The sequence below is a fragment of the Felis catus genome, chromosome D4 (assembly GCF_018350175.1).
Source record: "Felis catus isolate Fca126 chromosome D4, F.catus_Fca126_mat1.0, whole genome shotgun sequence".
NCBI classification, from domain to species: Eukaryota; Metazoa; Chordata; class Mammalia; order Carnivora; family Felidae; genus Felis; species Felis catus.
This window is the reverse complement of record NC_058380.1, coordinates 46,215,045-46,230,672: the sequence shown is the minus strand read 5'-3', so window position 1 is coordinate 46,230,672 and position 15,628 is coordinate 46,215,045. Positions and strand designations below refer to the sequence as shown.

At 44.6% G+C, this 15,628-nt stretch overlaps 1 protein-coding gene across 1 annotated transcript; it reads left to right on the top strand.

Annotated features, from left to right (window-relative positions):
* Positions 1 to 334: 334 nt before the first annotated feature.
* On the top strand, positions 335 to 4,819 carry CDKN2B (cyclin dependent kinase inhibitor 2B). The gene is made up of 2 exons (XM_003995516.6): positions 335 to 935; positions 3,175 to 4,819. The coding sequence occupies exons 1-2, from the start codon at positions 780 to 782 to the stop codon at positions 3,433 to 3,435; spliced, it is 417 nt and encodes a 138-aa protein (XP_003995565.1). The 5' UTR covers positions 335 to 779; the 3' UTR covers positions 3,436 to 4,819.
* Positions 4,820 to 15,628: the final 10,809 nt, after the last annotated feature.

Genomic DNA, 15,628 nt, shown 5'->3' with positions numbered 1-15,628 from the left:
AATTTAACCTGCATGACAGGTGCAAAGCTGTCACTTTCAGAAATCTTGGGAGAGACAGAGTTATTTTAAATGCCTTTCTCTCAGCCAGCCATTCAATTATACAAGGAGCGACTAACGTCCCCAAAGTGAAAGCAGCTGGCACGGGACTGAGGAATAGAAATCCTCTGCTCCGCCTGCTGGAGGAAGGGGATTAGGAGCTGAGTGCATGGATTCAACTTTTCCAAACCTTAGTTAAGGCCTTGCAGGACACTCGGCGAGCAGGACAACAGGCTCTGCGCGCTTCCGGTCTGGCGCATGCGTCCCAGCAGAGTCTGGGCTGGCTTCCCAACACCGCCCTCCTCCCGCGCCCCGCCCCTACCTCGTCGGCTGTAACGTCATCCGAGGGCCGGGCCTCGCAGCCTGCAAAGTGGGGACTTGCCCGGCCCGGCCAGACGGACAGGGGGCGGAGCCTAAGGGGGTGGGGAATACCCTGTCCGGCCGCCCAGCTGGAAACGGACTCATTCCCTTGCAGGCTCTCTACCTAGCCGGACCATTGCGACCAAGCGAGGCGCTTTTTCCCGGGAGCGAGCTGGGAAAAGCCCGGTTTAGCCACGAGTGGCTCGGCCGTTGCACGGGCCGCCTAAGCCACAGGAGGACGGTGAAAGAGAGCTGAAGCTAACCTGAGCTCTCCCACGTAGGGGTGAGCGCGCCAGGGCGAGGTGGGGAAGAAGGGAGGAGTGTGGCGAAGCTCACAGCCAGTGGTGGATTATCCGGGCCAGTCTGCGTCTGTGGACTGCGAAATGCGCGAGGAGGACAAGGGCATGCTCCGTGGTGGCGGCGACGGCGCGGGCCTGGCCAACGCCTCCGCGCGGGGGCAAGTGGACACTGTGCAGCAGCTCTTGGAAGCCGGTGCGGATCCCAACGGAGTCAACCGCTTCGGAAGGCGCCCAATCCAGGTAGCTGGGGCCCTGGGGCCTCGCCGGCAGGGGGCGCAGGAGTGCAGGGGAGCGGCCTCCGTGGGACGCGACTGGGACCGAGATCTTCACCGACGTCCCTTTTTCTCTCTTCCTGGAGGTGTGGAGCCTAGGTGTAAAACAGGTTCTCCCGCCCCAAAGATCCTAAAGAATGGGATTGGAAAAAAAACATTACTTCAGTTTGGTTTTCTTTTTAGTGGTGGAAAAAATGTCAATAGTCTCTCTTCCGTCTCATGATCACAGATACAACGGATAGATTCAATTGGGAAGAAAAGGAGAGGTTATTTGGGGAGAAAAACTTTTTTGTCTTGTCTGTCTTTAAACAAATATCTATCAACTTTCAATGATAATTAAATTACAAGTTACACAGTCCGGATTAAATTTGAGGAATCATGCAGAATCACATTACATGAAAAAATTCACCGTAAACTTCTAGGTTGTGATATAAAATTCTTTGTATTTTTTCCTCATAGAGGCAAACTGAATACAAAGAGATGGCCAGGATTCCTCGATCAAAGTATTCAATTCCTTTTATGTTAGAAGTGTCTCTTGAATATTACATAAGAAAAAAATGCTTTTATGGATTTTTGCCTAATTATCATACAAAATGATTGGATTACAAAAGCATGCTTATAGCAACTGTTAGGTCCTTTTTAAATGGCAGAGGTTCTACATGAATAATTAGCCTCTTCGTTGATAAAGTTCTTTTGTTCAATATGTTTATTAATCTCGCTTTAATGAGTACATATGTATTTTTTCATTCCTTTAAAATCCAATATCTTGTGCTTTATTGTTGACTATAATGGTCACAATTAGTATTCATCTCAATGTCACATTCTAGAACCAAACTATTATTAAGGAGTCTTGTTAACTGTATAGATTTTTAAAGCAAATACATGTCCATTCCTTTTGCATTCTTGGAAAAGTGTTCTAAGAAGCAGCAAAAATCTTGTAAAGTAGTTCTTAGACTTCAAATAATATTAATAATTGTAAAAAGATTTTAATTATAGTTTTAATTCACCATTTTCTGAGATAACAAAAAACGCTTTTTTCCTTCTATGTATGAAATACCTTACATTAATAGTGATAATGATAACATATGGTTTTTAAGGGAGGAAATGGATGCTTCTAATATTCATGAAACAAAAAAGTAGTATGCTATCTTTCAGTTACATGGTACATTTTAAAATACATGAACTGGCAAGAACAAGTAACTCCGTTTTGGATATTTAATTATCAAAAACTTTTATTGTTAATTACAAGAAAGTAAATGCTTGCATGATGTACATATACACAAATGGCTGCTACAGGATTACTGCTCTAAAACATCTTTTTTCTAAGTTATGCATTGCTCTGATTTGACTAACATCCAAGCTCTTTTTTATATAGCAAATTATTTACCATCTAACATTATAAAATCCTATTACATTATAAAAATCCTGTACAATGTAAATACAGTGTTTATTTTACATGCTTATGTTACATTAAATATATTACCCTTTAAACTTTATCCTTTACCTGTAACACCAACTTAAAAATATTAAAACTGGTAAATCATTTGTTAAAAAAAAAACTTGTTTTCATCATCTTATTTTCTTTTTCCCCTCTATCTCCAATTTGACCCAAATTATCAGACCATATTCAGTTTATGACAACAGACATGCAGGCCAGTGAAAAGTAAAAACTCTGACAAGGGATTTACTACGAGAACTAAACAACCTATTTCTCCTCTAAAGCATGACTCTAACTCTTAAAAATATCAGCTGACTGCCTAATAAATATTTGTAGAGGTGGATTATGGCTGAGGTAGGAAAGACATCAAGGGAAATAATTTAAGACTTTAAAGGCTTTTAAACTTAACTCTGCCCATAAATCATTTAACAAACTAGATTCCCATGTTCCAACGAAAATCAAGATTTTTTCTTTTTCTGCACAACGAGGATTAGTGCTTTATTATCAGCTCTTTCTTGTCTCCCCTTGTTTGGAGAATGAAATGGAACTCAAGCAGGGCTGAGTAAAGTGTAAAACGGGACAGGGGGGTGGGGGCGGTGAGGGCATCAGCCAATGAAGCGTAACCAGACGGTCTCGAGGCTCCTAGCCCCTTCGCGTTAGTGAGAAACTTCATGAATAGGTATTTCTTTGAAATGGTTCTACCTCTGGTGGCCAGGCCTGCGTGTCGCTGCTCCCGCTGCCGCCCTGACCACTCTGCTCTCTCCGACAGGTCATGATGATGGGCAGCGCCCGCGTGGCCGAGCTGCTGCTGCTCCACGGCGCGGACCCCAACTGCGCGGATCCCGCCACCCTCACCCGACCTGTGCACGACGCCGCCCGGGAGGGGTTCCTGGACACGCTGGTGGTGCTGCACCGAGCCGGGGCGCGGCTGGATGTGCGCGATGCCTGGGGCCGCCTGCCCGTGGACCTGGCTGAGGAGCGGGGCCACCGCGATGTCGCCCGGTACCTGCGCGCAGCCGCGGGAGATTGATGGCCGGTCCAGCCAGCCGCCCACCAGGACATTTCTTTTCTCCCCTGTGCCCCACGCCCAACTTAGTTCAAGGAAGGCTACGAACATGGAGCGGCGCAAAGCCTGAAAGCCTTCCAGGAGGCTTGACTCACCGTGGGGGAGGAGAAGCAGACGGTGAATAAATTTTTTTTTTCCTTTTTCTTTTTCTCTGGATCCGGTCCTCACGCTCACCGTGAAGCAAGCGGACTTCCCAGAGAGATTTAGGAGCTGAACGTGAAGCCCCCCCGCTGTTGTTGACTTTTCAGGCTTTTCTGGCAAAAAAAGTGGCCTGTAGAGTCTCTAATGATCCGAGGTGCCTGCGAAACTTCACAGGAAAGACGCTGGTGGCAAGAGGGGCAGGCGGCGGCCACTGGCATGTGAGTGGGGGGCGGGTGATCCGTTCGCCCCTCTGACCTTAAGGGAGCGCCCCGGAAGCCCCTACTGTAAGGCGTTGGGCCCCCGGAGGCTGGAGGGGAAACCGGAAGGCCGAGGAGACGGAGGACACGAGGAGGACCGCAGGCCTGGGCGCCACCAGGTGCCCAAGGCTTTCCACGCTGTGTGTTGCGCTGCAAAGCACTCACCTGCGAAGCGCTGCTTCCCGGAAGCCCCGCAGACATGCGCCGAGCTCCACCGCCAGGGACCGGAGGACGCGAGCGCGCGGTGAATTTTCCCACAGGTTCGAAAATCCCTGAGCCAAGATGACTCAGAACGGCTCTCGGAAGAGGGCTGTAGCCTGCCGTGTGTGCCTCAGAGGAGGGGAGACTCTTCGGGAGTTCCAGAAGTCAGCGATCCGGATGAAGTGGTGGATTGCAGGGAGGGCAACCGCCTCCATTAACCATTTGCTTCATCTGTGTACCACGGGATACACCCCCCCCCGGAAGTGGGAAAAGATTGGGAGATGTTTTTAACTTTCGGGGTGTTCTTAACTTACCGGGGAGGCTTTAAGGAAGAAAGTAACTCCTTGGTAAAGAAGTGAAGAACTGCAGCTTTTAAATGAAACCTTGGCACGCTGCCAAAGCCTAGACCCATTTATCCATAACCTATTTATTTCTTTAAGTTTTCTGACCGGTTACTTTACTAGAGTGTCTCGGGGGTCAAACTATGAAATATTCCAAATCTCTTTTAGAAAACCGGTGCACCCACCCAGTAAATTATCACGGGGTATTTCCCAGAGGGCTGCTGAAAGAGTAAACTGGGTATCAAACTGTTGAAAATGTATGATGATGGCTCACGGAATGTCTTAATATCCGCTGAACAAACTAAAGGGGCACTGCTTTTGGGATTTAATTTCCAGTGCTGCTTGATTCATTACAGCATTGGAACAACTGATACTTCAATACTTTAATAAAGAAAAAAAAAAGCAATAGATTGGACTCCAAGGTCTGGCTAATTTGTTTTAAAAATGTATGATCATGGATTTACCACTAACTCCTGAGAAATGTTAAAGACTCAAAGACGGTCATTTCCCTCACTCTTTGTAATGATTATTGATAAATGATACCAACAACAATTCATTTAAAAAAAAAAAAACCCTGCTACCCATACTAGGAAGAGATTTATACATGGTGTGTGTGTATGAGAGAAAAAGAGGAAAAAAATACTAACTTGGGAGACCAAAGGAAGGGGTTTCTTTGAACTGACTAAAAAAATCTTTACTTCCCCATCAATTCTTTATGCCTCAGATGAATATATTACTGGGGAAAGGTAGTTGAGAATCAGAGCATTTCTTACTGGAAATAATATGTAAGCACTTATGGACACATACCTTAGGCCAGACATGCTTTAAAATACATTTGTGAATTTAATACTTAAACCTGAGAGATAGGTACCATTTCCCAGATGAGAATAAGACAGAGAAATATTGATTATTTTTATAATAGGGTATAATTTTTCCAATGTTCAAGACATTGCCACTCTACCAAAAGAAAAGTAGAATTAGTGATCTGAAAAAGAACAGAAATCATCAAAAGAAGCACTTCTATGGACTGCCTTCTGAAGAAAATGCAAAAGTCAGTGTCATCTAAAATACAAAAAGTCTGGGGCTCCCAGCTGGCTCAGTTGGTAAAGCATGTGATTTAATCTAGAGGTCCTGAATTTGAGCCCCACACTGTAGGGATTACTTAAGTGCAGAGATTACTTAAGTAATTAAATAAATATCTTAAAAATACAAGAGATCTGCCTTCATGTATATGTCAGCAGCTAATCATAACCAAATTCTGACATACAGTACTTACTAAGTTTTCATTACTAACAACCTATTGAGTTCTTTTGTGAAAACCTGAATAATTTTTGGCTTGGTATAATTTCACAGTGTCCAATTACTAAGCTACAAATAGATATGGACATGGAGATCATAGATGACAGAACGTATGTAAGAAAGTAAAATTTTTGTTTAAAATTTGTTCAATGTTTATTGTTGAGAGAGGGAGACAGAGTGCAAGCTGGGGAGGGACAAAGAGAGAGGGAGACACAGAATCCGGAGCAGGCTCCAGGCTCTGAGCTGTCAGCACAAAGCCTAACGCAGGGCTGGAACTCACAAACTGTGAGATCATGAACTGAGCCGAAAATCAGGTGCTTAACCAACTGAGCTACCCAGGCACCCCTAAAATTTTAATTTTAAAAATTAGTTGGAGCAAGAACAGTTTTTCACAAAACTTTCCATGATCTTTTCCTGTTCTGTTTATAATGCCAGGGAAGCAGGAGAGGATGAAGGAAAGAGAAGTTAGGGCCTGACTGGAAAATAGAAGACCAGAGTCCCAGTATTGGTTCTTCAACTACATGATGTACTGAGTCATATAACTTTGATGAGCCTCAATTTCCCTCATCTTTAAAAGGTGGGAATTGGGCCAGATTACTCCTAAGTTCCCTACCATCACTAAAGTTTTACCCTTTACGAATTTGTCTCACACCTGACTGTAGTGGTGTCTTATGTTTTATTAGTAATAATTGTGCCATAGTATGAATCCAGGAAGGATTACGTAGAAGAATAGAGAGGAGCAACATGTTTTAAAATTCTGGAGCCCTGGGAAGGAAAAAAATCTTTATAAGCATCACCTCCACCAGTTAGTTGAAAAACGACACGACAAATTTGTGAGAAGTAGGAACAGAAAGGATGCTTTGCAAAATCAATAGTTTAGCATTAAGGTCTTTCTCACTTCATTTTACTTCTCATTTTTCCTGTTGCTGTTTGCATTTCTCTTATGCCACCTGGAGTCACTAGACGGATTGGTTTCTTAAAGTGAGATAAGCAAAGTAGACCCAATAGATTTATAAAGTAATGCTGAAGTAGGTAGCACAAACTAATACAAATGTTCTGAAAGAAAAAGCAGTTTTAAAGGGAGCATATAAGAAGGGATTCTGACCTAGAATGGGTTGGTGTAGGAGTTAGAACCAAGAGAAAAAGTTGGGCTGGAGTACCTAGCTGGTTTAGTAGGTACAATATGCGAGTCTTTATTTGAGGGTCTTGATCTTGGTGTTGTGAGTTCAAGCCCAACTCTCTGTTGGACTGTAGAGCTTAGTTTAGAAGAAAAAGAGAGAGAGAGAGAGAGAGAGAGAGAGAGAGAGAGAGAGAGAGAGAGAAGGTTGGGGATATCAAAGTGCAAAGGGAAGAAAATGCTAAAATACATAGTCAACAGGAGATAAGTAACTCTGTAAACAGGTGTCATGGATTTTACAGACCCATTTGTAAGTGTCTGTACTTTCTCATTTGTTTCTACTGGAGTCCTTAAATTTTGTCTGGGTGGTAGCAGAAACCATCTGGTTAGGGAAGACCTTCTGTATCACCTAAATATGTACATGTCAGCCTCAGAGTTCGTGTCAGTACTCTGTCAGGAGGACAGAGAAGAGGAAAGCAACCAAAGAAGAACAAGGAGCAGCTTGGTGGTGTTTTGTGGAAGGAGGGTCAATAACAACAGAATTCATCAAATCAAACCAAAACAAACTTATATGGTCTACATATTTATGGGACTTGTGAAATATTCTCAGGCCTAAAATAATTCGAATCTGCTCATTCCCTACTACCCTGATTTTCTATAAAACTTTCTCAAGTTCAGCTACTACAAATGGGATAGCTCCTTTCTTGCCTCTTGAATCCCCCACTCAGAAGATTTTAATATCACTCCTTGCATAAGGAAAAAAATTACTTTTAGATATGGTAACTTTTATATATCACTTATGTTTATAATTTATATTTAATTATATAATTATGTATAATATAGGTATAATGTATACTATATGTAGTTATCTAATTTATATATTTATAATCCCATTACTAATTTTACCACAAATTTCCTTCAAAACCAGTGCAGCTAATGAAATACTATGTAACTAGCATGGATTACATATTAGGCACAGTAATATAAATCAACATGTACATCAAAACTGAGCAACCAACTCTGATTTACTCATTTGAAGTTTGAAATAAATATAAACCAAAGATTTTACTGGGGGAAAAAAAAAAAACATTAGAGACGTGTGAAGACAACGTGCTATCTCACAGCCATCTACATTACAGTGAAAGTTTACAAAGGAACCCCAAACACCTCTGAATCCCCTTCCCACTCAGAGGCCCCCCTCCCCCACCCACACCCCTCCATGAGACCTTCAGTACCTGTGGGTATGAGTTGCTGAGCTTTACCACCTTTCCTAGGGCACAGAAGAACCCTTTATCCCTGTACCCCCTCCCAACACGTCACCTAGAGTTATAAATACTAACCTTGCCTAAAATATTTTGTCATCTTCTACTACTCTCTATTGTCTGGATTGCCTTTGATAGAGTTATCACATAAGGATCTATTCAATGTTGCAGGAGTCTTTTATCTGCTTAAATCTCACCATAAACAAAAGAACTTACTATCATCCTTTCTAGGGAAAAATTGAATGATACTTCATTTTACATTCACCTTGGGTATTCATTATATCTTTACAATGATAGTGCTATCCCCAGCAGTCATTTGCGACCAACATATAAGGACGCAGTTCTCTATCTTGGCTCCATATTAGAATCACCTATATAGAGAGATGTTCTAGAATTTAGGTTTATTGACCAACATCCAGTCTAAAGAATTAGAATCCCTAGGTTTGAGGCTCCAAGTGTCTCTGGTGGTTACTTTAAAATTCTTGTTCATGATAAACTTTCAAACAGTACAGAAAATAAACAAAATTAAGTGAAAATCTCCTAAAACCTCGCTACCCCTCCCCATTCTCACTACCCAGGGGTAACCATGATTTTTAAAAATTTTTAACTGACCTTCCAGAAATATAGGTACATATCATTGTAAACACCTCTCCCCAATAATCATACTTGGAAAACGTAAATGGGATCATACTAGTCTACAACTTGTTTTCTCTGATTAGTAATAGATCTTTGACAACTTTCCTTATCAGGCACAGAGATACACTTCATTTTTTTATGGCTGTATAGTATTGTGGTTTAAAATGTTTTTTAATGTTTATTCACTCTTGAGAGGGAGAGAGAGACAGAGCGTGAGCATGGGAGGGGCAGAGAGAGAGGGAAACACAGAATCTGAGCTGTCAGCACATAGCCGTTGTGGGGCTCAAACCCACAAATAGTGAGACCATGACTTGAGCTGGAGTCCCAGACTAAGCCACCCAGGCATCCTGCAAATAGTATTGTGTTTTATGGATGAAACCCAGTTTTAAAAAGAAACCTATTGATAAACAAATTATCTCCTTTTTCCTTTCTTGATTTTTTTTGTGCTACTACCTATGATGCTATAAAGAATCTTTTTTGCATCCTTAAGTGAATTATCTGCAGAAACTTATAGAGAGAAATTCATAGGGTTAAGAATACATCTCTCTTTCTCTCTCACACACACACGCACACAAAGTGTGTGTGCATATATGTGTCGTATGTAAAACCTTTCCATACTTATATATACATATATATATTATGTGTATGTATATCTTCAATATTAAATGAGTGTGTATATATTCACACGTATAATTATGTATTTTTCATACTTGTATGAGTTATAGGAGTGGGACTGCATATCTTTATATATGTATATAAACATGTCTGTATATATAAAAATACAAATAATATCATAAATACAAATATATGCATGCATAACATACACCTCTTTCCATACATGTATATTACATATAGCATATATATATTTCCATACTTATATTTATGTATGTGTGTATCTTTGCATACGTACATGAGTTATGGGAGAGGAATTGCTAAGCCAAAGGGATACATATGCATGTTCAATTTTTATAAATACTATAAAGTTGCCTTCCAAAACAATACACCAAGTTACAATAGTGTGTGTGATTGTTTCCTGACAACTTTACCAACACTACCATTCCTTTTTTTATTTTTGCCACATCCATAGATACTGGTCATTATTTCTGTTATCCTTCTTCACTAATGAGTAAAACTGAGTATCTTTCCATATATTTTTCTGCCCATTTGACCATTTGTATATGCTCTACTATAAACAACCCATTGTATTCTTTGCTCATTTTTCTACAAGTTTATCTTTTCATATATGTATTTACTTACATATTCTAAAAGTTACTCTTTTGTCATATATGTTCAGATGATAGTTTTTAAATCTTGCTTATGGTGACTTTGGTCTTATACCTTTGGGGTTTTCAGTTTGAACATGTGCAATATTAGAGAAGTTTCTCATGGGATTCTCATCATCAAGAGTTACCAGAGGGAAGAAACTAGTATCCTGGGACATCATGGGAGGAGACGGGCAGGTGGTACAACATAAGTTAAGTAAAATGCTCTCTTCTATCTCTGCCTGTGGGATGAACTTTCTGATCCAAAATAGAAAATCCTTTGCCTCCGTTCGAAAACTCAGAGAGAGCTGAGAGATCAGTTTTTTAGGCCAAAGGAAGAGAGCAATGAAAAGAAATCACATTCAGTGATTCTGCACAAATGACCCACTGATAGCTCACTCCCTACTGACACCAGCCTTTAGTACAACAGAAAGAGCACGAGGCTTGTAGTCTAAAGACCTCCTTGATGATTACAGCCCTTACACTTGCTGGCCATAGACTGTCCAAGATTTGAGCCTCTCCGGGCCTGTTTTCTCACCTGTAAAGTAGAAGTAGAAATCCCAAATTCAAAGGGCCACTGTGAGGATATAATAAGTAATACATGTGAAAGTGTGTACACATAATACTACCCAGTTCTTAAGGATGCATTTTTTAAAGATCACATAGCCAAAAGCCATTTGGGATTCCAAAAGTCTTTGTAATGCCACAAATTAGTTGTTTTGCTAAAGATTCAGCTTCATAATTATATTTTGCTTAGTCTACTATTAAAATTGCATAGAATTCCCCCTGCATACCACAACGTACAAAACACAGGTGTTCGGCAGCAGGGGAAAACCAAGATGGAATTGAAGTTTAAATGTTAAAATTTATATTCATTGGACACAGAGCTTACTGTAGAATGACCTTAATGCTCTTACTCAAATGGCATTCCTCTGAAGTGGGCAACTTCCCTTATCCCCAGACCAAGTTTGGGTGGAGATGAAATGGCTATAGGTTAAGCTATACAGACCGCATCAATACAGACAGATTCCTGAATTTAAACTTGTCTGGAAAACTGAGGCTCAGTAAACCCCTCAGACATCATGGGATAATGTGATAGCTAATTAGGTGTCAACTTGGCTACGCTAGAGTACCTAGATGTCTTCTCAAACACCAGTCAAGATGTTGCTGCAAAGGCATTTTTTAGGTATGATTAACATTTAAATCCAAAGACTTTGGGGGGGGGGTGGAGCAGATTATCCTCCACAATGCATGTGGGCCTCACCAAGGCCGTAAGTGAAAAGACAGGTTTTCGGAAGAAAAAGGAATTCTGTCTTCAGGCTGTCTTTTGACTCAAAGCTGCCTCCTCTGTTCTTCCCTGCGTCTCCAACCTCATCTACGTGTCTTGCAGATTTCAGACTTGCCAGCCCCTATAATCAAGTAAGCCAGTTCCTTAAAATAAATCACACACAGAAACACATGCACACATGTCCTATCGGTTCCATTTCTCTGAAGAACCCTAATAATTTCAAGAGATGTGCAATACAGGTCTTCTTGACCTCACCCACTATGGTTTACTGCCACAGCTAATCCCCCCTTCCTGGAAACCCTTCACTCTACCACTTGTCCAGGGTTCTTCTAGAATACCATACTGGATATTACACTGTTCTCTAATGGTGTGCAAAGTCGCTTCCCTAAGATGGACTGAACTTCAAATTCAGTATCCCTCTTCTACATGATTTTTGTATTGTTATTATTACTATCATTAGCATCATTGGTGACAGCTTAGGGAGAATCTCCCAGGGAGGTGGTGTTTGAGTTTCGACTGGCTTTGAGGATTTGATGATCAAACTATATTCAATATACCCAAGGACAAATGGAAAGTATTACTCTTAATAATTACATTAATAGTAAAAGTAATGTATACGTGAAAAAAAACTAATACCTTCCTGGAATTGGGCAGCATTTTCCCTCCAGGATGCTTTCTCTACCCACCCTCTAATGTGCCCCTCCTCTATTGGCCATAAAATGAAATCCCCTCATTATAATCCATCTCACCCATGAAGGGTCTGGGGGGGGGGGTCATGGGTGTAAGTGTAAGACAGAACAGAATCTGGCTCCCATGGAGTTTACCTACCACTGTAAGAGACAAACCACAAACAAGTAAACAATCACATAGGATAATTTCTGTATGCTAAATGCTATGCAGGGAGAAGAAAGAAAAAAAAAAAACACCACCACATCAACATGGTGATAAGATGGGGCCTGAAAGAGGAAGAGTCTGTGAGCAGGGAAACTTGAGAAGAGATCTGAAGGAGAAAGAGCTAGCCTCGTGAAGACCGAGAAAGAGAATTCAGTCTAGTCGGAGAAGTAGCACATAGCCCCAGCACGGAACACAGTGCTCCGTAAATTGAGTGAATCCTACAGGTTCCGGGAGAGGTGCGTTTGTGAAGACCTAGACATTTAGAGTAGCTACTTAAGACTGGTACCTAAGTCTCGCTTCTTCTAACCAGCCTGGTCGGCGGCTCGGTCTCGGGATGAGGGGAGGGATAGAGAACGGGAAGACATCTGCCGCCAGACCCGGCCTCTCGGTACACTGCTTGGGCAAGGCAAGCCTCGCTTTCTCCACGTAGTGAGGGGCTTGGCACCTGATCTGTAAGGCTCTGTCAGCTCTCACGCTGTGGGTCCTCTTCGGTAGCTAAGCCACCACCCCGGGCACATAGAAGAAACCACCGCGCGGCGGGCCACCTTTAGGGTTCCGCGAAGGCTGGGCCTAGTCCCACATCCTCTGTTACACGCGCGGCCGGCCAGGCCGCGCCTCCAGCCCGAGAGGCTGTAGATCGATCGCTACTGACTACAGGCCCTGGAGGTTGGGGAACCGGGTCAGCGCCACCCGCCTGAAAGCTGCGTCCTGGGCTGGACTTCCCGCCTTTGGGGAGCCAGCGAGCCGGCATCCGAGCTCCATCCAGCCCCGGAGCGGGGACCTGCTCTGCTGCGCTCTGGAACTGGGCTCCGTGTCCTTAGGCCGCCTCCGTATCCTCGACTCACCCCTCCTTTATGCTGCCGCTTCCTTTCCTTCCCCCGCTTTTCCTGTGCTGAGTGGACCACGGAGGGGAAGGGGGAGGGAGGGTGGCCGGCAATAAAAGATCAGTGGTGTGGAAGAAACCGGAGGGCAGGAGAAGGAAGCCGGTAGCGCGGGAGAGCGGACAGCGACCGCGCTGAGGAGTCGGGCAGCGAAAGCCGAGGGTGTCGGAGCGCCGGGAGGGAGGAGAGGGAGGAGGGCTCTCCGCCGGGAATCACTGACCGCGAGGAAACCGGGAAAAGCGGGGAGCAGCCCCTGGGGGGGGAGGGGAGTGCCGCGGGCGGAGGAAAGAGGAAGAAGCGTTCAGATGTTGCGCCGCTTCTCGAAGGTTAAAACCGAAAATAAAAACTGCCGGGCTTCTCCGCCCAGTCCCGCGCTCTCGGCGACGCTGGAGCACAGAGGGGAAGAGGTACCCCGACCCAGCAAGGAAGCCGGGGTTGGGGTTCGGCTCCACCTACCTGCTGGGGCGCCAGGCCCGCTGCTCCGGCGGCGCCAGCGCCACTCAGTGTCCACATGTCGCGTCGGCTGCAGGCAGCGGTTTCCTTTAATTTCGCTCGTTTCCCAAATCTAGAAGTGGAGCGTAGCGCCATTTCTTTCAAAACTGACATCCAGCCTCCTGAGTGGCTGACCGAGCGCTGAGATGACCTTGCTTTTCCTTTCTTTTTCCTCTTTTAAATAATCCGGTTTGGAGGAGTGGAAGATCTCTAGCGAGGAGCGCGAAGAATAAAAGAAGTGGGGGGGGGGGGCGGGGGAACTGGGGCGCGAGCGAGCAGGACTGGAAGCTGCCGCATGGCAACGCGGCGGTTCCTGCTTACGGCCGTGTCAGGTGACAAATGTTGCGAGGGGGCGGGGGCCTGGAGATGCGTTCTGGCGACAGGCCCTTGAGCTGTCACTGCGTGGGGCGCCCGCGCGGATCGGGCGGGAAAGAAGTCGTGGGGGAAGGGAGGAGAACCTTGGGTGCTAGCGGCCCGCGCGCGCGCAGCACTCCGAGCTTCTCCGCCGGCCTTTCCCGCGCGCGCCGGGCGCAGAACGGTTCTGAGACCTGGGGAGGTCGGGGGCGCGCGAGCGCGCGCAGGGAACGCGGGGGCGCGCCTGCGGGGCGGGGATGGGCGGGGGGCGGTGCGTGGGTCTCAGTCTGAGATCGGGGGGCGGGCGCGGCGCTACCTACCTCTGGTGCCAAAGGGCGGCGCAGCGGCCTCGGAGCAGAGCGGTGGTGGCGGCTGCTGAAGTATGGTGCGCGCGTTTTTGATCACAGTGCGGATTCGGCGTGCTGGTGGCCCTCCACGAGTGAGGGCTTTTGTTGTGCGGATCGCGCGGCCAGCGGGTGAGTGGGCAGCTCCGGGTGTGCGGGCCGCTGCGGCCCTGGTGCTAAAGCTAGTGAGGAGCCGTCGCAGAGCGCAGCAGCCGCATCCTAGAAGAGCAGGTAAGAAAGGCCTCGAAAAGTCCCGGGCGCAGTCGGCCTTTGGAAGACTTTGTTTGGTATGATTTAATACAGATAAACCATCTTCTAGACCAGGATAGGAGGAGGAGGTTTCTAGGGGTGGAACCTCTTTCCCGGTTCGGGTTACAGTTGCTTAGAGGTGTGGTGCTCCCAATGTATTGAACCCGGGGCTCCTTTCACACACCTCCTCAATCCGGTGAAACTCTGGGAGGAACCGGGAGATCCCAAACCCACCTTAGAAGTCAGTCACTCCTGAATTTCCTGGGTGAGAGCCAGTAAACACTCGCGCGCGCACACACATGCAAACACACACACACGCACACACACTCTGTGAAGGTGTATTTCTAGGGCACTTTATTTCGCCCTGGAGGAAAGTATTACCAAAGGTCTTAGTTTTAAGGGGGCCACCTGTTGTCTCCTCTGCCAGGTCAACTCTCTCTCCTTACAGTAGTGGGGGATGTTAGAGGTTGGGGGCTGGCACGTGGTTTGACTTCCCGAAATAGTAACACTGATCGAAGAAGCAAACATTTGCTTTTGCAGTCTATAGAGAGAGTTGGGCTTTCGTAGTGAGGCGCAGACTTCTTATTTGAAATCTTGACAGATTCAAATTGCTCCGAATGATGCTTAGCATCAAATGTTTAGCAAAAAATAGACCTACAGTGGTGAGTCTGAGAAATCACTATTAATCATACTTTAATCCTCTCAGGCCACAATGAACACTTGTTTAAAAATGAGGCCTACTTCTTGAAAAACAAAATCCTGGGTAGTTTTGTCTTCACAACAGACAAGTCTTTACATGGTGTAATTTCCTATGACCAGAATAATTGAAAAATACGCATTGCTACAATATGCAGAATCCTAATAAGAACTTGGATAATAAATCTAAAAGCAATTTAATGAGACTTAATTTTTGTGACCTTACACAAGTAAGGCATCCATTTCCACCAATAGACGTTTTAAAAAAACAAATGCGGGGGGAGGGGGAATTTTTTTCTCCCCAACGTTAATAGGCCTTTAACACGTAAATGTAAAACTGTTAAACTATAGGTGTTTAGTTAGGTACCTCCATTTCTAATGCCAAAAATTTACGAGCAGGGGCTCATGGCTGGCTCAGTCGGTAGAGCAAGCACCTCTTGATC